This window comes from Gymnogyps californianus, chromosome 1, assembly GCF_018139145.2.
Source record: "Gymnogyps californianus isolate 813 chromosome 1, ASM1813914v2, whole genome shotgun sequence".
Taxonomy (NCBI): domain Eukaryota; kingdom Metazoa; phylum Chordata; class Aves; order Accipitriformes; family Cathartidae; genus Gymnogyps; species Gymnogyps californianus.
This window is the reverse complement of record NC_059471.1, coordinates 117,413,935-117,435,620: the sequence shown is the minus strand read 5'-3', so window position 1 is coordinate 117,435,620 and position 21,686 is coordinate 117,413,935. Positions and strand designations below refer to the sequence as shown.

The following is a 21,686-nucleotide window of genomic DNA, read 5'->3' as shown; positions in this document are numbered from 1 at the left end:
ACACATGTGGCTCTCCATTAAGTGGGTCAGTGGCAGGGGACTGAAGGCCTGCTCTAAATCCTCCCCGATGCGTGTAGCTGCTACAACGTATGGAGCCTCAGCCGTTGGGGCCGGTATAACCTTCTTCCTGCCTGATAACCTGAGGCCGCCACTGCCTCTGTCAGATGATTTAACTGTTTCTCTGCTTGACACCAAGCTTCACTAGTAACTTTTTCACCCTCAGAAGCCTTCTTGCAAGTGGATGTCTATACAGGTACTGCAATGAAAACATCTTGAGACTTTGCAAGTCTTAAAACAGTCTGCTCCCAGTTGTCCTGCTGGATGAACTAAAGTAAACCTTGCAACGTTTCCGTGGCTTTGCATATGTCTACCTTCCTTATAATTCAGTCATGATATTTATCTGCTGAAAAACATTATATGAGGAATGTGTTGAAAGCCTTGGATGACAGCCACCTGGGTTTTGCAAAATGTTGCTATAGGCTTAACCTAAAAAAGTAGATGGCTTTCATTATTGGGGGTTTGGTGCCTTTCCTGACACTGGCTTTTTTGGCACAGGTTAGATCTGGTGCTGTCAGTGAGCTTAGGTGGAAATTGATCCTGGAGAAAGGAAAGGAAAACTGGTTTCATCCCGGTAGGATTACCTGTGATGAGTGTACAGTCACAGCTTTGACCGTACATCAAGGACGGCTCCTGTAATTGTCGCAGCTTTGGTCCGTGCTGGCTGCAACACAAGGAATTGCTCATGGGCTGACTTACGTCTGTAAATAGCCTTGTAGCTGCAATTCTCCCTCCAGCACCTCCACCCTTAGCTTGCATCGTTGTGATGGAAAAGTTTCCTACTTTTCTTCTCTGCTTGCAGCCGATCAAGAGCGTTGCAGCTGAGCTCAGTCTGAGACAAAACAGCCCTGTTTGTTAAGTCACTTGTTGGGCTTGTGCATCTCTGCACTTAGTTTGACACAAGCTGTGAAATCAGAGTAGTCCCTCCCTGCACTAACACTGAGAGAAGAAAACGCACTGATAAGTCTGTGCTTGCTGACTGACTGAATATTTTGTGCACAGATATTTCTATTACTTTATTACTCAGCTAGTAGAAAGCCATTTCCCACCAACAGTGATAGCCAGCATAAGTTTAATGACTTTTGGAAGTCTGAAACTAGGATAAAAGGGAGTGCGGGGTGCCTTATAAATCTCCCAGTTGGGAACTGTTCTTCATGTTATCAGTATATTTGATTATTAGAGCCATCGGCAGTGAGCTAGCTGCAAGCTGTTTAGCATAACTATACTTCCACTGCTTTTTGTAAAGTCTAACTTAAAAGTGCTAATTTAAAGTGCTAAGGAAATGTCTGCCACATCTGTGAGGTGCTCACGCAACAGAGAAACATCTGATTGTGATCAACAGCATCTTGTGTCTCACTGACTTAGTGTCTCTTTCTTCAGCCTTGTGGCATGTAGTCTCTTTGGGATTCCCGGTGAGCCGAGACGTGTAGACTGAATTCTTTTAAGTAGTCCTCCATCATGTGCATTGGGTTGTAGAAGCTAAGCATGAAAAGGCCACCTAATAGTAAATCAGTCTGGGGTGAGTTACTGTTGTGGGATGCACAGACAGAATTGGTAGGGGTAGGGAAGGGATAAGTGACCTAGAAATAACCATTTGAATATGTCGTCTTGCCTCTTGGGACACTTAACACCAGATTGGATTAGACAATAGAAAATTTACAGTGGGGAACATCTTTTGCATTAACTAGATTAAACTTCTATCCCTGATGAAGACTGGTCTAGTAAAAGCACATGTGTCTATCTAATGTAAAACCCCTACAAAAGCTGAAAGAGCTGCACGACTTGCATCTGTCACCTGAGCTTGTTGGATATGCAGGTTCTGCAATTGCCCTACGCACGGTTTGCTGTCTCCAGGAGGCAACATCAGGTTTGCTTCAGGAAAGCCCTTTGCACCAAGTTCTTGCAAAACTGAGAAGTGAAAGCAGTTGCTTTTTCTGAGAATGACTGACTGTTTTGATGAAGCGAGGAGTCCCCTTCCAGAGATGAGCAAGGCACTCCCCTCCTTTCTGTTTCTGACGAGGCTCTGGAAGGAATTGGAGGGCGAAAGATTGCCTTATTTAATGATATGTTCAAAGTTAATCTTCTTCACCTGCAGACTGGAAAGGTAGACAATTTATTGTTGTTTTCTGCACACACTGGGTCCCCTTTCCACAAATCAGACAGCTGTTGGAGATCTTCCTGTCTTGCTCCTGTTACAGTACCCTTGACTTTTTATTAGAGTCTTTATTCCATGATGTGCTAGAAAATGTTTGGCCCTTTGTGGCATTATAATCTTTTTCCTTCTTTTGAATCTATTTCTTCCCAAATAAATCAGAAGGAAACTTGCATTGTTTGAACTTTGTGATAGTGCCTCCCTGAATGGGATCCTAGAAGGAGTATGAAGGGCTCACAAGGATCCTAAAGCACCTTAACTTGACCCCATGTTTCCATAGTGCTAACATTCTTTGGCATAAAAAACTGGAAGTTAACGACCTGAAATACTTTCCTTTTTTAAATGTAATTATTCTGGCTGCCTAACTCAGGTATTGTAACCTGAATCCTGATCATATCAGCAGTTTGCTCCTTGGCTTTAAAGCTGAGGACAACAGCAAACCATAATGTTGAACTTCATGGGCACGAGCTGTGCTTTTGGCTATGTTGTGTTTCATAAATATGTGATGGTGTATTGATGACAAATACAAGAGCCTTCCTCAGTGCTAGAGGAAAAAAAAAAAACAGGTAATGTAAACAGGTTTTAACTTTTTTGCCAAGGCAAGTGGCTGGTACGAACAGACAAACCTGCAAATTTTTTCAGGCAGCAAGCTCAACGGCATTTTGCTGTGGTGGGGTTATTGTATCTTCCTCTGTTAAAAGCCTGCTGGCTTTCCTTGGGTGTCTTGGTTTTGCAGATATGGTAGTGGGGAAGTTTTATGTTGAAAGTGTTACCTGGCCCTGTAATCTTAATATAGTATAATGATCAACAGGACTATCTTTAGTCTCCGCATAAAGGGAGAAGCCTCCTGACTTCACATACTTGGTTTGATGCAAGTGATACCTTTCACTTCACTCATTTCTGTTAACTGGCTACCGTGCACATCAGACCTGTTAATACACCATGCCTGGTGTAATCCAGGCCTTTTCCTCCCTCAGTTGTTTTTGCTTAGGTTTTTCCATCGATGTGCCCAAACAATGGCATGGAGGAGCCTCTTCCTTCTGTGAGGGAAGGAGGATTTGGCCTCTGCTTCTTCAGTCTTGGAGTGTCCCAGGTTTGTTTATTATTTATATCTATGGGTAAAAAACATAGAAATATATAAATAAATAAAACCCAGGATAGATATGTTCTTTATGAACAGAATTATCTTTCATAATTTTAGGTGGCTAACTTTTAGGCATTTAGTCTGGGCTGTCTTCGGATGCAAGCCTGTATACACTTGAAGTGAAGCACCATGCGGGGTGCTCGTCTCTCTTCCCTTTCTGCCCTGAGCTCAGGCAGCTATCTTGGGTTCAGCATCTTGCTTTCAGACAGCGGCAGCAAGGCAAGATCCATCACGCCCGGCCTCTCCCTGCATTCGACCTCCATAGAGAAAATCTGGTGGGCACCTGATGTGCGGCTTGATGGCGGCGGCACCCGCAGCTGTGAAAGTCTGTCCCCCAGAGGGGTCTGGAAACACAAACCTGCAGCAAGAGGTTTTTGGAAGACAAGGGGTAGAAGTGAGGTGAATTGCATATAGCAACTATGAGTCCCTCAGATCACTGCTGGTGGAGGACGGCAGCATCTGAGAAATGCTGCCTGCTTTGCCCCGGTGTGTAACTGTGGCAGCTCTCGGTTGTTGGGAGAAGGCACTATGGTTTCTGCCTTGAAACACCTTTGTATGTAACTGCAGTGGCATCAATAAATCTCTCATGCTGGGATTGGTTTCCATGGGCTTCACTGAGAAACTCAGTTTTAAGGAAGATAAAACTCTTCATTTATAACCGTGTTACTGAATTTTGGTAACTCCTAAAAATAACACTCTTAAATGAATCACTTAACGAGGGCCATGGGAGAGAGAAAATTTTATGGTGGACAGATTTGATCTGAATTTACAAGTAGTTCAGCTTTTACCGTCTGTATTTCTTACACTATTACCAGGAATCATGGTCTAACTCAATCCAGATGCACACTAAAAATCTTGGAGGGGGAAAATCCTATTTAAAAAAAATGCACCGGCGTGTTTCAAGGGTCCAGGCTGTGTTTCAGTGCTTCGCTCCAGCAGATCCCCGTTGGGACTGGCTGCATTGAGCCGGCAGTGGCGGCCAGCCCTGTGGACCAGGCCCCAGGCAGCCTCCGGGTGCAGCATCCACCGATTGTGCCATGTTTTGGAGCAGGGCAGATGTGTCTGGACGTGGGTTTTGGGACTCCCCGGCTGTCTCTGAGCCTGGAGCAGGGGAGCGGCCGGCAGCACATGCAGGCAGCGGGCAGGCAGGTGGCTGGAGATAAACCCGCAGCCTCGTGCAGGAAAGCTGGTGCTGGGCCTGAGCTGCGGCGTTGCAACTGCTCTACGAAACCACACTGCACGGGGCGGGCTGCCGTGCAGCGCTCTCGAGGCAGGCATCCGCAGCACGGCCTCCCTCGCCGGCCCCTGGGCTTCCTCTCCTTTGGCTACCGAGGTTGCTGTTGGTCTGTTGCTAGAGGGTTTTTTCTCACTCGCTTGTCGCTAGCAGTTGGTGTGAATTGCCTTTCCCCCAGCCCCCCCGCCCCCTTCTCCTTCCCCTCCATACTTTAGAAAGTAAAAGGCTGCAGGGGGTTGTTGCGGGGGCGCTGGCAGCGGTGCTCCAGAGGCATGAGTGTGGAGCAGCACGAGGGAGGTGTGCCAGCCTGAGGTCCCGCCATGTGTGTGTGCACGGACCTGCAGCAGCATGAGAGAGTGCCTGGGCATAGAGGAGGGCAGGGCTGCATCGCTGGGTGGGAGGAGAGAAGAGGGGAACAAAAGTCCAGGCTTTGGAAGGAGGAGGTGCTGGGAAGAAACTTCTCAGCGGCAGAAGCGCAGCTTGGGAGAGTCCCAAATGTGGTGGCAGGCACCTGGGGTTTGGGATTGACAAGGGCTGGCAACCTTGTCATGAAATGCAGCAGTGCAGTAAGGTCCCTTACTGACCCCGTCTCCTTTCCTGCCACCTCATCTGCTATGGCTCTGCCAGTCATTACTCAGCCTGTGTGTCCTGGTTTCAGCTGGGACAGAGTTAAGTCTCTTAGTAGCTGGTACAGTGCTGTGTTTTGGATTTAGTGTGGATTTTAGAAGCTTTCCATAGCTTCTCCTTGTACAAACTCCTAAAAAAACCGTAATTACCTAATGCTGTAAGTTGCATAGTTTGTTTCTGGTTTTCCTTAACAACCTGGTGGTCCGTGAGTAAATGTCATCCCCTCTGTGTAATGGGAGATTTAACTGTACGGCTACTTGCATAGGAGCATGTGGTGACCAAGAGTAAGTGCAAACTTTCTAATTGTTATTTCTTCAGAGCTTGCTTCTGTCCCGAGCAAGAGCACCACTCTGACCTCACCCTTGAGCCCTTGTATATTTGCGTACTTAGATGTGGACTTGTGACTCAACTCCTTTTTGATGCCCAGAGAGAGAGATGCTGTTTGTCTGGGCCACATTTAAGCAGTAAATTTGACATCATTTACAATGCAATGTAACCGTATTCCCTGCTGGCCTGTGACTTGACATTAGCTGTGCCGCATGCCTGTACTTAGACATCTTGCTTTAAAACCCTGCTGTATTTTACTGGACTGCTGAAATATGGACTGGTAAAACTGGTATATGAATATTGAAAAGATGCTGTGCAACTCACAGTAGGCACTGGGTAATTTGTAAGGTTAACAGAGTGGGAATGATCTGTGAAATGTTTATTATTTGTGCTTTGCTCTACATGAGGCAGCTGAGTGTGACTGCTCCTTCAAGGCTGGCAGGCTTGGCTCTGCCCAGCTCCCATCATCAGCCCATCCACTGCAGCGGCACAACCTTGGCCTCAGCCCCCCAAACCACGGCTCAGGGCTGATGAGGGGCAGAGAGTACATTTTGGTGGTGCCTAAGGGACTGGCCTTCTGTTTGTGCGTGTTGTGCAAATGTTGAAGAGGCAGTAAGCCCGCCTCTAGCGATTTAAAAACCTAAACTGGTGCTGTTTACGTGAATGGATGCTAACTGTTTTAACTGCTACTTGTTCATTATGCTTCGTCTCTGTTTGACCTTTGTTTCAATAGGCTTTGTATCTTTTCTCTTTTTCTCTCTCTCACTTTCTAATCCGGAAAGCTGTTGCAAAGGGTATTATTTAGAAAGTGCTTTGTACCTTTTTTTTTTTTTAAAGGAATACAGAAATCAAACACAGTAAGGAAGGAAAAGACATGAACTAAAACTCATTTTCTTGGTTTGTTTCTAAACGTTGGACTTCATCATTGTCTCAATAGATATTTTTCCAGGAACCATCACAGCCAGGCTATGTCTAGCAGGATTTCCCTCATTGAACAGCTTTAATCCATTACCTGGGGTGCCGGAGGCCAGGCTGCCCCAGATAAGCACCATGTAGGCACTTGGGTGGCTCTGCAGAGTCAGCCAAGGTTGACCACGGCTGACACGGAGCTTCAGCTAAGTCCCCTGCGCTCTTGACTTCTCCTCCATAGTCCTCTACATCTCCTGCTTGAGCTCCTTCTGGTCTGGGGAGTTTGTTAGTGCTGGAGAAGTACTGGACTTGAGATGACAGTGTGAATGTGCCCTGCTTTGGTACAGGAAGAGGGGAGTCAGGGCCAGGATCCCCAAAGCCTTCTTCAGCAGCATCTCAGATACCCCCAGGCTTCCTGGCTCTGGCTGGCTCTGTGCTGGGCTGCTCGCCTTCCTTACATTGTATTTCTGATCTGGGCACAGCACTGGAAAACCCTGAGCTGCTTCTGGACACATCCAGCTCGAGCCCAGGGTACAGTGGGGCAGACTGCTGCACTGCGTGAAAGCAGATGAATTACTGCTAGAAACAAATTGCCTCTGGATGCTGTACAGCTGTACTCCCCGATGCTGCATTTTAGCTACCAAGTCTGATGTGATTCAAGCTGGTTTTGTGTTGAACCAACTCTGGCATAAATACTGTCCTGTGACTGTTTAGAAGAAAAACTCTAGGAAGCTAATCTCAGCTTGTTTTTTGGTTTAATATACAATGTCGGGCAAATAACTTACTCTCTCTGTCTCCATTTACCCCATGTATATGAGGTTTTATAATCCTGAAAAAAATGTGGTGAAGGTTATAGTTTATAAAGTACTTTGAACCTTATTTTTAAAATAATAGAAATAGGAGGGGAAGAAGGAAAACCACCTAGGATCTTAATTTATTTCCATGGATTTGTTTCTAAACACATGATTTAAAAAAAATGAATGCAAACTCCTAGTTCAGACAAGCAAACAAATCTACCGTTTGGAAATGTGGTTTTTTTCTGGCTGTGTTAGCCTCTCAGTGGGAACAGTGATTGTATCATCATCTGCTTGAGAATTTACAATTACATTACCAAGTATCCAGGCACGGCTTTTCGGTCATGCTTTATACAAATTGCACACTTGAGCAGTGCGACAGGCCGTCATCATTAACTGTATTTCTGTGAAGGAGACTTCCTCACGGTGGCAAGTGCATACTGCCTGAATGTCGTCGGCAAGTTTCTTCTAATGAAATTGTCAGCGTGGCCCGATGGGCCAGGGAGAAACCCCAGCGTGCAGAATGGTCCCGCTCTCAGCACTGGAGTAATTCAGCACCTTGAAGCACTGCACTGAGTGGTTCAACTACCCTCCATCACATGTGGTTAATAAGAATTGCCATACTTTGTTCACCTTAGGAGGGAGATGAATCATACCAATTCTTTTCAATTTATCTTCATCGAAGGGCTTCACAGGCTCTTGATCATTCCTGTCTTTCTCTTTTGAACTCCCTCCAATTCTTTGTACAAAGCACATCTCAGATTCATTTTTAAGTGATTTTTTTTTTTTTTTAAGTAACTGTGCAATACAGCTTTTCCTTTGGGGATGGATCTGGAGCTGCATATTGGATCTACAATTACTTAGGCTTCTTGACTTGAATTGCTTTGATTTTTTTTTTTTTTTTAAGCTACATTTGTGAACTTACTACATGTTTACGAACTGATACAGGGGCAGTTTTATCAGTTTTAGCTGCTGAAAACCAACAGTATTACTGTGCCCTGCTTGATGCGGTCAGGGTATAAACATATGCAATGTTGACTAGGAAATGAACATCAGCATCTTCTGAGTAACAATTTTATTGAGCTCTCAATTAGGGTAGTAGTAGATTTTTCTCCCTCAGAAAAGTTTTAACACTTCTTTTAAAAAAAAAAAATCTTCTGGGGGCGATCCATCCAACAAGAGGCAGCCAGTTGAGGTTCCTGTGCAGGGAATTCAGGTTTAAAACCTTTCTCTCAAACCAAAAGCACATCAGGGTGTCTCACAGGTATCTCAGGGATATGTCCTGACACCTGGGGTTAAAAGTCTGTGTCTCCTGCCCATAGTTCCCTTCTCATGATTAATGGTCTCCAACATCCCCAAACTGGGAGCCCAAGAGAACCCTCACAGAGAAGACACTGCAGCTTTATGGTTACAATATATAACCTGGGATACGGGAGATGCATCTTCAAATTCCTCTTCTGAATAAAGTAGAGTAGCGATTTCAGCCTGGATCTCTAGCCGACTATGGTGGCATCAATCTTTCTTTACATTTAACATAAAATTTTGTCCTGAGAAGCCCTTCCCTAAGATTTTGTCCAAACGGATGTATTTTCTCACACACACAGAACTTTTAGTTGATGAAGGAAATTCTAACCAGGCCTAGTAATGAATCCCTGCAGGAGATGCTGCTGGGTTTTCCCAGAAAAAAAATGCTCTGTGTGAGGCTTTCTTGCAGTAACTGCAGTGTTAGCAATCCTTGGTTATCTCCATACAGATCCTGCCTGTGAGCTGCAGGGAGCAGAGCACGGACTCTGCAGGTGGGAAACTCTGGGTAAGATGTCCTGTATTGGTTGAGGGAGGTTGCAAACATTTCCATCCTTGGAGATACTCTAACTCAGCTGGGCTGAGGTCTGGGACAGCCTGGTCTAACTGACCCTGTTTAGAGGGAGGGCTGGATCTGCAGTGGTCCCTTCCGACCTAATTAATCCTATAATTCTTATTCAGATTTCCATCTCCTTTGCAAATGGACAGACTGGCCCTCATACTGGCTGTTTTCTCATGAAGCACTGTGCAGCACTGCCACATTTATGCTGTCAAGCCCCCAGTGATACAAATGGCCTTGTTTGTTGATGTATCTTATGTTTCTATACAGATGCTATACCAATTCTTGGACTGACAGACCCAAGACTCTGCTACGTACTGGATGGATTCCTCTTCATTTATGCAGTCGTCATGACAGCCCTTTTTGTGAAAGCAAAGGTCAGTCTATCCAAACACTGATGCATTTGGCTTTGGTGGTGTAAACAAGTTGAGCTGAGCTGGAAGGTGGAGGTGGAGAGGAAGCATGTCTCTTAGGATAAGACCTTTTCATTTTTTTATTTTCTCTTTTTTGGTTTTTTTTACTTTCCTCCTTTTCTGGTGCCAACCTGAGCAATATCTGGGGGAGTTCTTTCCGAAGGTTCATGAATGGAAGGGAAGAGAGTATATGAGAGTGTTTTGATGCTATAGTTATGGATGCAGTCAGAGATTCTGGATATTGTAGCTGGGAAATGCCTGACCAACAGTGATGTGGTTTCTTCTGCTGCTTTGTCATGGAAAGAGAGGAAGGGATATACAGAAAATTCAGGATAAATGCCAAGCTTGTAAAGGATGTGTTAAAATATCTCAAGAAGTCAGACATCTTTGATAGTGTGAGTGTGATGATGCAAATGATAAAACCCCAACAACCACAGGAGAGCAGTTAGGGGGACAGGATGGACACAACTTGATGGGCTGTTGTTACCGGCCAGCAGCTGTTCAGCATCTAGGGAGACACTTAGTGGCTTTAGTGCACTTCCACGGAAGAAGATAACGTAATGTGATGGAGGTATGTACGTTTCCAGACACGTACATGCTCTGAGAGCTCTGCTAATCATGGGAGAGGAGCTGTCTGCCTCTCCCTGGCACGGGTCACTCCAATGCAATGGTGCTTTCAGCCAAGCCTGAGCAGGTGAAAAGGTGTCTTGGCCGCTGTCTGTGCATCTGGCTCAGCCTCCCCCTTAGAAGCAAAGGCTTGCTGCCCTTGGGATCTTGGCTTGCTTCTCGCCAGGTTGCGGCTGAGATCACCAGCAGGAGCCCTGACAGGCTGATGCTGCTGGTGCCCCACCAGCTCTGCAGTGGGATCTTCTCTTGGGACTGCAAAGCCAGTGCTGAACCAGAGGGAGAGAGGGATGTTTGGAGGAAATGAGCAGAACTCGGCAACGGTGAAGGAGAAACCTTTTTTGTTGCCAGTGTAAATCCTGACTGCAGATGAAAGTGCTGCTCTGGGACTTGAAGTCTTTTTGAGGCTGCTGGAGGGAAGAGCCACTGGGGCACACAGAGCGTGCACTGTACCTGCCGGCAGGAGCTGTGCACCTCGCCCGGTGCGGGGCAAGAGCACGATAGCGAAGGAGGGCTTGGCAAAGCATCCAAGGAGGAGCGTGAACCCAGCACAGGGAGCTGCCGCAGCAGCAGTGCGCTTGCCAGCCACTCTTCCTCCCCCACGCAGAGCGTGTCTTAAGCGTGCTGCTGCAGGGGCAGGAACTAGTGCGGTTTCTCCCGCTGGGGCTTCCTGCAGGGGCAGAGCTGGAGCTGGAAATGGCTCCTGGTGAGAAGCAGCATCCCTCACCTTTAGGTCTGGGAGCACTCGCTGTCCTCCTGGTGTGCCTAGCTGTTTGCTGGTAACATGCGTAGCGTTCAGCTGCAGCAAGTAAGCTGCTGCATGAGGGAAGGCAGAGGAAGGAAGGGGAAAGCCATGCTTGTGGTTACGCTGGAGTCTTGCAGCCAAAAGCAGCAGAGGCGTTGCAGCTGAAATGCCACCATAAAGCACCAAGAAGCTGGTGGGGCATTTTCCGAGGGGTCCTTGTCTTGTCCCAAACCTAGGACTTTTTTATAAATCTTCCAGGCTGTGCCATGTCTCTCACCTCATCTCCTGGCCAAAGGAATTGTTTGTGGAGCCTTTTGCCAAGGGCACAGCCTCGTCTCTGTTGTAAGTTTTTTGTTGATGGAGCACATGGCCAATGCACATGAACATTTAGGCTCTGTTGCAAGAAACGTGGGTTAGATGCTTGGTAAATTACTAGTCCTGCCCAGGGTTCAGGGATGCTAACAGCACTTTCATGGGAAAAGGGATGGAGCAGGTAACTTGTAATTACTACAAATAGGATTTTAAAAAACAAAGTCAAGTTTGTCCTATGCCTAAACACAAACCTAGCTAGAAAGTTACTTTTAATAAAGAATTTAACATATGATAATAACTCAAGAAGGCTAAAGCAATGCAGAATGTAGTTTGACGCTTTTTTTTTGAAAGACTGGAACACAAAGTAGTTGCTCTCACTGACCTAAAACTGCCCCTTTTTACCTGAAAGTTTGGCTTAGCAATTGACTGCTCGTAAATATTGTGAGGAGCTGAGCCAAAGACTAGCTACAGAAGGGAAATCCTTTACCTACTTGTTAGTTGCCACTCGTGCCAACTTACCATGGTGGCACTGCAGCCCTGCAAGCCAGGTGCCGCTCCCGAGGGGTGCGGGGATCCCCTGTGCCCTCTGAAGATGAGGACACCCAGGAACTTTGCAGGCAGCATTTTTGCTGGACGACTGGGGTCTCAGGGGGTGCTTTTGGTTGTTAGCAGCCCCAGATACCCAGTTTTTCTTAATACAGGCTGCAATTATGATTTTATATCCTGATGGAGCTACTTTTGATAGCTCAGGATTATGATATGCATAGAATAGGAATGCAAAATCCGGGGGGGGACAGGGGGCAGGACACCAAACTCAGACACTTTGGGTAGCTGTGAACTGGTGTTATGTGCAAGTAAAATGACCTGGCTGCTGAGAGCAACCTGGCGTGCGGATAAAAGTGCCAGTGCAGCAGTGGCTTGTATTGCCTGTAGCCCCACCGGTGACACAGGTGGCTGCTTATGGGTTGCCCTGTTTCTGGTTAGAGTAACTTGTAGGAGAGAGGGAACGATAGGACTGAACGGAGCCACTGTCTCTCTGCTCACGGTACGGTCTCTCTTCCAGCTTAGCCAGGCCTCTGAACCACAGCTGCGACCAGGCCAGGATGATGTGTATAATGTAAGTAACTACCTGGTTTTGTTTCTTTTCAAATCTGCAACCCAGACAGACCTTTTGGGGCACTTACAGATAGTGAATTGCCTGTGGATCAGAAAAAACTTTGGATGACACAGCTAATGAAAGCGCTATGCCCAAGTGTGCAGCCCAGCAGTTGCAAGGAGGAAAGATAAAACCTGACAAGGGCAGCTTCTCTTGTCACTTATCTGGCCGGATGCTAGATAGATATATGGGCTGTAGGTTCCTGATTTGATCCACTGAGCTGAAGGTATACCAGGAACCCAGACCATTTCAGAGGCAGTGCTTGGTGTGCTGCACCGTGTAACACGCCTGCGAGAGCTCTGTGTGTGTGTGTGTGCAGCCACCGGACTGTTATATATGATGTGCACACCCCAATTTCTGGCCCGGCACTCTGCAGTTGGCTTGCAGCTCTTGCTGATCGCCGTCCCTCAGGTGACTCAACAGGCACGCCACCACCCGTGTTGCTGATGTTACTTGACGTGGACTGAAGAAAGGGCAAACGCCCAGGAATGCTGCCTTGCTGACTTTGGGCAACTGTAGCTCTTGTATCATCAAGTGTATGGAGCCTGAGTCATGACAGCCTGGCTTTCTCCATCCCCGAGCTTTCCTGTGGCCCCGCAGCGAGCCCTGTTCTACCAGATCATACCAGAGGCGTACCTCGTCTGCTGTGCCCTGATCATAGCCAGCATCAGATGGCTCTTTAGGCAGTGAAAGAGGACAGAGGCAAGATCCTGTCTGTCCTTCCTAGCTAAATTGCTCACTCATGGCAGCATTAAACTCTAGCTATTTTTGCTATGTCTAGTTGTCTTTTAATTTTTTTTCTCTCACGCTTTTGACCATAGCCACATCCTGTGATGAGTTCTACTGTTTAACTGTGTAATGTATAAACACTAATGCGTTTTTTTCAGTTTAAGAAGTGTTGCCTGTCACCTTTTCAGTAGCACTGTCAGCTGTGTTGTTCTGACCTGAAATCTCTCCTTTGCCCTCTTCCAAGGTAACCTTTCCCAGCTAAGAAATGTGTTGGGCATAAAATTTCTGTAGCTTCTTGATGCAAATTTAGACGAGCTGCTCTGCAAGAAAAATCAAGCTCGTGGATCTTCACCCACCAGTGGGAGAAGCATGAAAGTCAGAGTCCCTCCCCCTTGCACTCTCTCATTTTCAGCTCATTTCTACTTAAGAAAAGTTCTTGATGCAATGGCTTGCAGTTTTGTGCTGCACAGACCACTCTTTGTCATTTCCATGGCTTAGTTGTAGACATTTTTGTTGACAGTTGCATTAAGGGGTAAAAATAATTTCTAGTTCAGTTACAGTACTCATGGCATTGGACACCAAGCTGGGTTCCCTTTCTTTTCCTGTGTTAAGTCAAGATCTATTTTCTCATGATCATAATGTCCGTCACTGCTTCTTGCTTTCTTGTTTCAGAAACTGTCTCGTGGACAGAGAGATGAATATGATGTTCTGGGGGCAAAGCGAGGTGCAGACCCTGAGCTGGGCGGGAGACACCAGGTAACTTCCTCCCACACATGCACCTTTTTTCTTTAAATCTGGTTCCTTCCTTGTCGTGTCTAACCGCTGTTTAGACATGCAGGCAGTCATCACACGTTTGCTAAGCACAAGTGCCTTCCTGGAAAGGGAACGGCAAAATCTGTGTAGTAACTCAGGGGGTTGGCAGCGTGGCGGGGACAAGAGTAAACCTTCCCCCCTCCCCTTTGATCTTTGCCCCTCGCGCCCCCCGTCACTTTGCTGAGAGCTTGCAGCCACCCAGAATAGGAAGTGACACCCAGCCTTGAGGCGGATGCGGAGCAGGCAAGGCAGGAGTAGGTGTTTCACGAGAGCTCGCTGCACGTGATGCTGCCAAACAAGTGCCAACAAAGTAAAGCAGCAGCCAAAACAACTGTTTCTGCTGCAGAGCCCAACAGTTTCAAAGGAAAAGGGAGGAGAAACCTTCTGCATCGGCGTGTAGGGCTTGCCTGCAGGTGACAGCTGGAGGGATTGAGCAGAGAAGAGCTAAGTTTTACCAATTATTAAAACTACATTAATTTTCCAGAAAACAAGTTGTCTTAACAGAGCCTTATGGGTGGAGGCAAGGCAGGCTGTAACAGGCACAAGTCCATAGAGCTGTAGCTGTGCCTTAGAGCAAATGCAGAGGCACATACAAGGTGGCGGGGGATGCGGGTAGTGCAACACGTGGGCAACTTTCTTCTTTTGTTTTACAGCAGAGAAGAAAGAACCCTCAGGACACCGTCTACACTGTGAGTAGAGTGAGCTGGAGGGAGAGGAGAGGGAGGGATGGCTGGAAATAGGAGTTTCTATTTCATAGGAGACTTTTTCCCCCCCTACCCAATTTCAGCTTTGGTTCAAACTTAATAGCTGCTTTCAAAGACTTCTCTTCCCTTCTACCCCTCCTTTTTTGCTAGAAAATTTCTGCTCCCTGATACGAGAAAAACATTGACTGCCTGGACAGATGGGGAAAAGAATTTGGATCAAGATACCTGCTGATCCCTTTATGTTAGCCATTAGTGACTAACCAGCCTTCATCCCATGTAACTGATGCTGCAGTATTTTATGTGCTTGTTCTCCAGCCTCTCCGACGGCTCTCTGACAAAGGCCAAATGCCAGTGCAGTTAAGAGTGGCTGCTTAGGAACCTCTTGATTTAATTGATTTAACTCTGGCCAGATGTGGTCTGTGCTCCAAAGGATAGATAGATGAATGCTAATGTTCATGTCTTAACTCGGGACTTTCTGGGTGTCCGGTGCTCGCTGAGAAATGAGCTTCTTCCCAAGACTGGCCTTATCATTATTGAATCAGATGCTCTGATCACAGCTGATCATAAGCATTTGGGAACTGCTTCCCCGGAGGGAGGAAGGAAGAGCTCCTCTTTCTTAACCTTCACCCTGCAGTGTTAGACTTCCCTTTTCTCTGGGCCTGAGCTGCATGTTTGGGTTTGTCTCCTGAACAAGTGCTGCTTAAAACTTCTCTTTGGAGAGCTTTGATTGTAGTATCTGGCGCCAGTCTAGATAAATGACTTGGTTGAGGGTAGAGTTATATTCATTTAAGTGTTTGGAGATGAGGTGGTATTGATACGCTAAGCAGATTTGATCATGTATAGCATCTACTTAAATGCACATCGGTCAAGTCCCACCACTGTCCCTTCTTCTCTGGAACATATTGAAGCTTTGAAGGCAAGGCAGCCCCAGAAGCACATGCTTGGAGTGCAGTCATCCAGGGGCTGGCTTGGCTTTTCTAGTAACACACTGACTCTTCCCCCCTCTCTGCTTGCAGTCACTGCAGAAGGACAAGATGGGCGAGGCATACAGTGAAATTGGAATGAAGGGAGAGGTGAGTCCTACCTTCCTTCCTGGTGAAAGCCTAGGATGAAAAATTCTTCATTGCCGCTCCCTTACAGAGCAGTAGCCCAGGCTGCACGTGGCTGCCTTGCACAAGGAAGTCCTCATGTTGCACAGCACCTACAGGAAGAGCTGAGAGCAGTTACCTATCTCCTGTAGTAACCGGTGTGTTTGGTGCAGCAGTAAGAAAGACGTGTAGCTATAGCGTTATAGTAGCCATAAAACAAGGTGGAGATCAGACAGTAAGCTTTGTCCCATCACTATTGGAAACAGAGCCCATACACCAGCAGCATCCCTAGGCGGATTCAATAATGTCAAGGGAAAACATTTCAACTTTTGGACAGAAAAATTCTGACGGCTGCCCCAGCTGAGGAGGCAGAGGGTATGAGATGGGTGAGGAGATGTCTGGTCTCAAGCGCTGCAACGTCTGTGGCCCAGAGCTGGAGGTTCATGGTTTCCCCTCTATGGGCTGTCGAGGCTGGTCTGCTTTATAGGCACAAGTAAGCATTTGCAAGCTCCTCCTCGTGCCTGTCTTCAGACAAGTAATGGGAGAAACATTCTCCTTCCTCCACCTCCACTCTCAAATGTTGAAGAAGGAACACATCAGTTATGTCTCAAGCTAGCAGCAAACGGATAGTTTTAGCTCTGTGCACCAACTGCTGGGGGAGGAAAGCTTGTGTTGAAAACAAACCACCTGGGGACACTGTTTATGGCAAAATGAAAAATTGCTGTGACCTACACAGGTTCTATTTTATGTCAAAGTGTCATATGTAACATTTCATTTCCCTCTGAAATGTGAAAAAGGGGCATTTCAAAACAAGGTTTAGTGTTGAGAAATGCTGAAGCAACACCGACATCTAATCCCCTCCCCTTCTTTATTCTAATGCCCCTCTGCCATTGTCAAGCTCAGTTTACGAGCTATGGGTGTATAAAGTCGCACCATGTTTTTATTAATGTTTCTGTTACTGGGGGGATGGGAACACCAAACCCCTTGCCTCATTCTAGATATGTGATTATTTAACAGGCTGGTGCAATTTTAATTGTGGCAGGCACTACTCCTCGCCACATGTTCGCGATGCAATCAGTGCTCTGCTGCGGTGGGGCAGTTATGACAAGCCATGGGCATGACGTGCCAGCCTCTATCCAGAGGGCTGTAAGCTCTGCTGTCCCTGGGTCTCACCTGGAAATCGCACTCTCGGGCACAACTTGGCCGCTTTGCCTGCCAGCTCCCCGTACCCCTGGGAATGCAGCAGCAAGCAGGTTCAAGGAGAAGTTTTTTCTTTGTACCTGGCTGGTCTGAGGGACCTTGATTGTGTGCTCTACTTGTACCGTGACAGTCCCAGTACCTATTTTACTGAATCCTGCGTGCCTTTGTCCTCAGACAGCCTTCTCTGCAGTTCCTTTGAACATCTAGAGGGCTTACAAAATGTGTGCTGGAAAATTTACTTACTTATCCATGTCTGTCCAATAGAGGGCAGAGTCCCTCGGACACCAGCTGACATGGCAGCAACTCAAAAGATACAGCCCCTTTTCTTCCAGGTGTGCCTTCAGCTCATAAAACAACCGGTGTCTATAGGAACGCTGCCAAATCTCTATACACACAGTAAATCAAAGAAATAGCATCATTAGAACAGCATGACAGGAAAATATGTCAGCAAACCGAAATAATTTCCTTTTATTTCCAATCCTCACTATTTTCTCCTTCACAGCCCTTGCAGAATGTCTGGGCTGGTCCAGACTTAGCAGGTGCTTTCCCTCCTGTGCAGAGGGTGTCCAGGCCAAGCACAGCTGCTGACCCTCAGTACAGGATGGGGGAAGTCAGGCGTTTCTTTCCTTTTGCATAATCGGGAAAGCACCCATTAATCTATGCTTGTTTTTCTTTCCCAAAGCAGCAGAGGCGGCGAGGCAAAGGGAACGAAGGTGTCTACCAGGTAGGCAACACATCCAGCAGCTGCTCCCCTCATCTAGCTTCCCCTCATCTTAATTGTAGCCTGTAGTTACAGATCTAACCGCACTGTTAGCAATGCATGATGAAGCAGAGCTTTCAAAGCACCTTTCTGAGGATAGTTACTCAGATTCAGGGCAAAGACCGCACTGCTGGTACTTTGATAAAGTGGCTGCATGTTCTAAATACAACTGGCAGGAACGCTTGTTTAGCTGCTCTGGTAGGAACCATTTCCATAGTCCTGCATCGTGGAGAACCACCTTTGACTGTGGCAGAAGACACATACAGTTCTGTCTCCAAATTGTTTATTGCTTAAATGGAAACCTTCAGGTTGCCAAACAGCTGTCGTAACTCAAAGCATCAGTGGTTCAGCCCATCTCACTGTAGCGCACAGAGCACAAACTGGTCAGCACCTCCAGTCCCTTGGTGCGCTGGGGGGTTTCAGTGTTGCACACACGTAACGGAGGGCAAGGAGTCCATCAACAAGGCCTTATTTGGACCTCCGGGCATAATTGTTCCAAAATGCATTTTACTCTCTGTAAAAGCCTGTACGTTGCCACTGACATCTCAAAATGACAAAAATAAGATATATATATATAAAAGTTCTTCTGATGCAGCACATGCCAGGGAGTTTTCCTGTAACATGGCATATTTGTAGCCAATGGCACCTTTCTTCAAAACCTGCTCTACCGAGATAGTCACAGGTAGCCGATAAGAAGCACTATCTTATCAATGTACTCAGTATGCCACTAAATACTCATAGCAGAGGAGTGAAGGGTAGCTAGAAGTTTTACAAGCAGGCACCACCTGCCTTACTAAATCCTCACTCTTGGAAGCCCCAGTTAGCTCTGCTCTGGCAGCCTCCTGGGCTGACCTGCGACTCTGCCACATCTTCTGCCCCACTCTTGGAGTAGTCGGTTCCACGGCTGCAGCAGGGATCTGTAACTCACATGTTACAGCTGACTTACCCCCACCAGAGCAGGCTGGCAGGAGAAGGACGGCTGCATCGCAGGAAGGGGTGTGAGGGGATGCTTCCCGGGGTTCACAGCCATCTGAAGCCCCGTTGTCACCTTACCCAGAGTTGCATCTGACTTCATTTCCAAATTAGAGGAGAAGTCCAGAGGACAACGTTCATGATTTGATGTCTGTTCATTTAGTTAGCAGACAAAGTTCACTCTAGCATCAGTTAGCTCTTAATAGTCAATAATATGCAAATAAAACGTACTCTAAAGATCTGCATAACCGGTTAGGATGAGTTGTTGTAGTCATACGTTCATAAGACAGTTATTCAGGATGCATCTTGCCTTCAGGTAAGCTATTGACACCATACAAAGACTAAGGAATCACTCATGAGTAAAAACCTCGGGGGGGGGGGGGGGGGGGGGGGGGCGGGAATTTAGAATTATGGTACTACTGAGCCCCTGCCACCCTGTTCCTGACCAGTCAGCTAGGGAGAACTGAGCCCTCAGACTCGTACCTCACCTGTTTTTTCTCTTTTTCAGGGACTCAGTACAGCAACCAAGGACACTTACGATGCTCTCCAAATGCATCCTTTGCCCCCCCGCTAAGTGGGAGTCACAGAGGGGATGGGCAAGAGTGAGAGATGCCCCCCTGCTTTGGGGAGGAGAGGAGGGAAAGCCTTGTTCATCCAAAACAAGCACTGTGTATTTTCTCAGTGCAACAACCTACTTTGGTTGGTGCGCAGAGGGAGTATGTCTGGACTTGGTCAGTCCCTTCTCCCTTCCCTCCTGAATCATGTAACTGCAAGCTTTAGCTATTAAAATGTACATATCTGTAAAGTTGTTTCCAATAATAGTGGTTATTAGGCTGATTTTTGTAAGATTCATGTTGTGGGACGAGACCACACCTACTAACACAGCTGTCTCCGTAGCTCTTACTTGCCTTCCAAGGGGTATCGAGACAGGTAATTATAGTTTCATTGCATTTAAAGAACTTGTAAAGATAGGGCTGTAGTTATTTCCTGTAGTATTTATCTTAAGACTATTTGACACAGGCCAGCTAAACTTTTTGCTTTAAATTTACCTTTTAAAAACTGCTTCAGTAGAGGACGACTTTCAATTGTAAAAAGTGATGCGATGTTACTGTAGTGAAGGACAGAGGCTGAACGCCAGCTTTTCAATATGAAGAAAATGAGCAGTAAGCTCCAAGAAAAGATCAAGCAATGGCATTGCCGCTCATCCAGCACCTGGAGCTAAACAAGAGCCACATAACCTGCGTAAGAGACTTCTCAGAAGGCAGAAGATCCCCCTGTTACAACGAAAACAAGGAGAATGGATTCTGATAAAGAGAGCAGTACTGGAAAAGCCAGGAAAACTCACCCTGGAGAATCCCATTTGGCTGAAGGGTTTGGCTGAAACGTCTGCCCCCTCACATTAGCACCATCTACAACTACCACTGCAGAACAGGCTCCCCTTGTAAGAGTTGGTATGGTAATTCTAATGCCAGAAACAGACCAAAACTGTCGCTTCTGGGCAACAGAAACTGTACAAAAGCCAATGTAAATGCAGTTTCCAAACCAGTCTGTCATCGGGTTACCTTTAAAAGATGACGCAGGTATCATTCCAAAGAGATACTGGTTCAATAATGTAATGCATTTTTGATGAATTAATAAAGTTAGTGCAAAGGACCTGTGAGTGCCTGTGCGCAGTGAACAGCTGTGGGAATGGTACAAGCTCACTAGCTGACGCAGTCAGGCCGGCTGGACCAATTTACACCCAGCAGCGTAATCTTCTAGGCAAGCTGAGGAGGACGGTATTCCGACAGCAGCTTCTAAACACACCCTGGGAGGTGGGATGGGATGTTGGAAAAATGCTGTAAGCCCACGTATAAAAGGGACACTCACCTCCTGCTGCACCCTCAGTTTTGCCCGTGACTTACAAGGCTGTGCGATGAAGCCTGTAAGCAACTCAGCAAGGACAAGAACAGCCCAGCAAAATAAAGGGTATTTTAGCTCGGGTCGGGAGCTGACCAGTTCACTCCGCCAGTCCTGACAGAGGGAGCAGAGCTAAAGCAAGACTGTGGGAACAAGAGCTGCCGCTGTGGGCGCTGCCCAGATGAGGTTACACGTTCATTTCTTAAGGGACTGGGTCAGCAGCAGAAAAACTTGCTGAAATTGCTGCTATGTAGATTACAAGGCCACACCTAACTTCTTAAGCAGTAAAACTGTATCTGCAGTAGGTGCTTGTGGCTTTTGAAGAATATTTCAAAGACACTAAATTAGTGCAAAACCAGTAAACTGAGACATCCCATGCATGGCAATGAATGTTTCTTGCAAAGAATTTCCTAGATCCCTTACTGTTCTTCTGCAATGACAAGAAAAATCTGAGAGAATTGGGCGATACCTCAAACAGCTGAGCTGAAAAGTACCATAAAGTGGCTACTGCAAAGCACTCTTGTTCTTGATGCAAGAACAAAGAGTACTGAAAATAGCTTTCTTTTTTTAAATCACGATAACCCTATTTGCAAGACACAGAAGTCAAAAGTTTCGGTAGTCACAAAATACCAACAACTAAACAGTGGGGAAGAAATTCTTAGGGAAAAAAAATCACCTTTATGCTCTTTAGATATAAATGGACCTTGGATTTCAAAAAGCATCCAACGCTTGTTTTGGGGACACTCACCATAAGTGTGAGCTGAGTCTTCTCTTTGCCTTCAGGAAGCAACTGAAGCTGTTTTTTCTTTTAGGAGAGGAGTTGATAATACAGAAGTAGAACAAAAGCTTGAAGCGGAGTGCAAAAAAACCCGGGCTTTCCTCTGTTTTTGACAAGACAAAGAGCATGAAAGAACAATCCTCTGGCCCAGTTTGATGCATCGGGGGGAAGGGGAATTAGCCTTCCCCTGACACATTTAAAAAACTACAAACAAATGCATACATGTTAAAACACTTGGAAAATGGTTTAATGATGTTTACAACAGAAATGAACTGTACAATTACAGTAAGTTTAATATATATAAAAAATTACAGCAGACAAATGCATCTACACAAAATCTACCTTTTCATTCTGATTTACTGTAATCTACACCATCTCTCAATGCCTA

General features: G+C 46.4%; 1 protein-coding gene across 1 annotated transcript in view; it reads left to right on the top strand.

The window, feature by feature from the left end:
• The window catches only part of CD247 (CD247 molecule), a 60,468-nt gene extending 40,210 nt beyond the window's left edge, over positions 1-20,258 (top strand). Inside the window, exons 3-9 of the mRNA XM_050893041.1 lie at positions 9,376-9,482; positions 12,263-12,316; positions 13,757-13,840; positions 14,551-14,586; positions 15,618-15,674; positions 17,572-17,613; positions 19,130-20,258. Of these exons, the coding sequence (XP_050748998.1) occupies positions 9,376-9,482; positions 12,263-12,316; positions 13,757-13,840; positions 14,551-14,586; positions 15,618-15,674; positions 17,572-17,613; positions 19,130-19,195 (446 nt within the window). The 3' untranslated portion in view covers positions 19,196-20,258. The remainder of the gene's footprint in view (positions 1-9,375; positions 9,483-12,262; positions 12,317-13,756; positions 13,841-14,550; positions 14,587-15,617; positions 15,675-17,571; positions 17,614-19,129) is intronic.
• Positions 20,259-21,686: the final 1,428 nt, after the last annotated feature.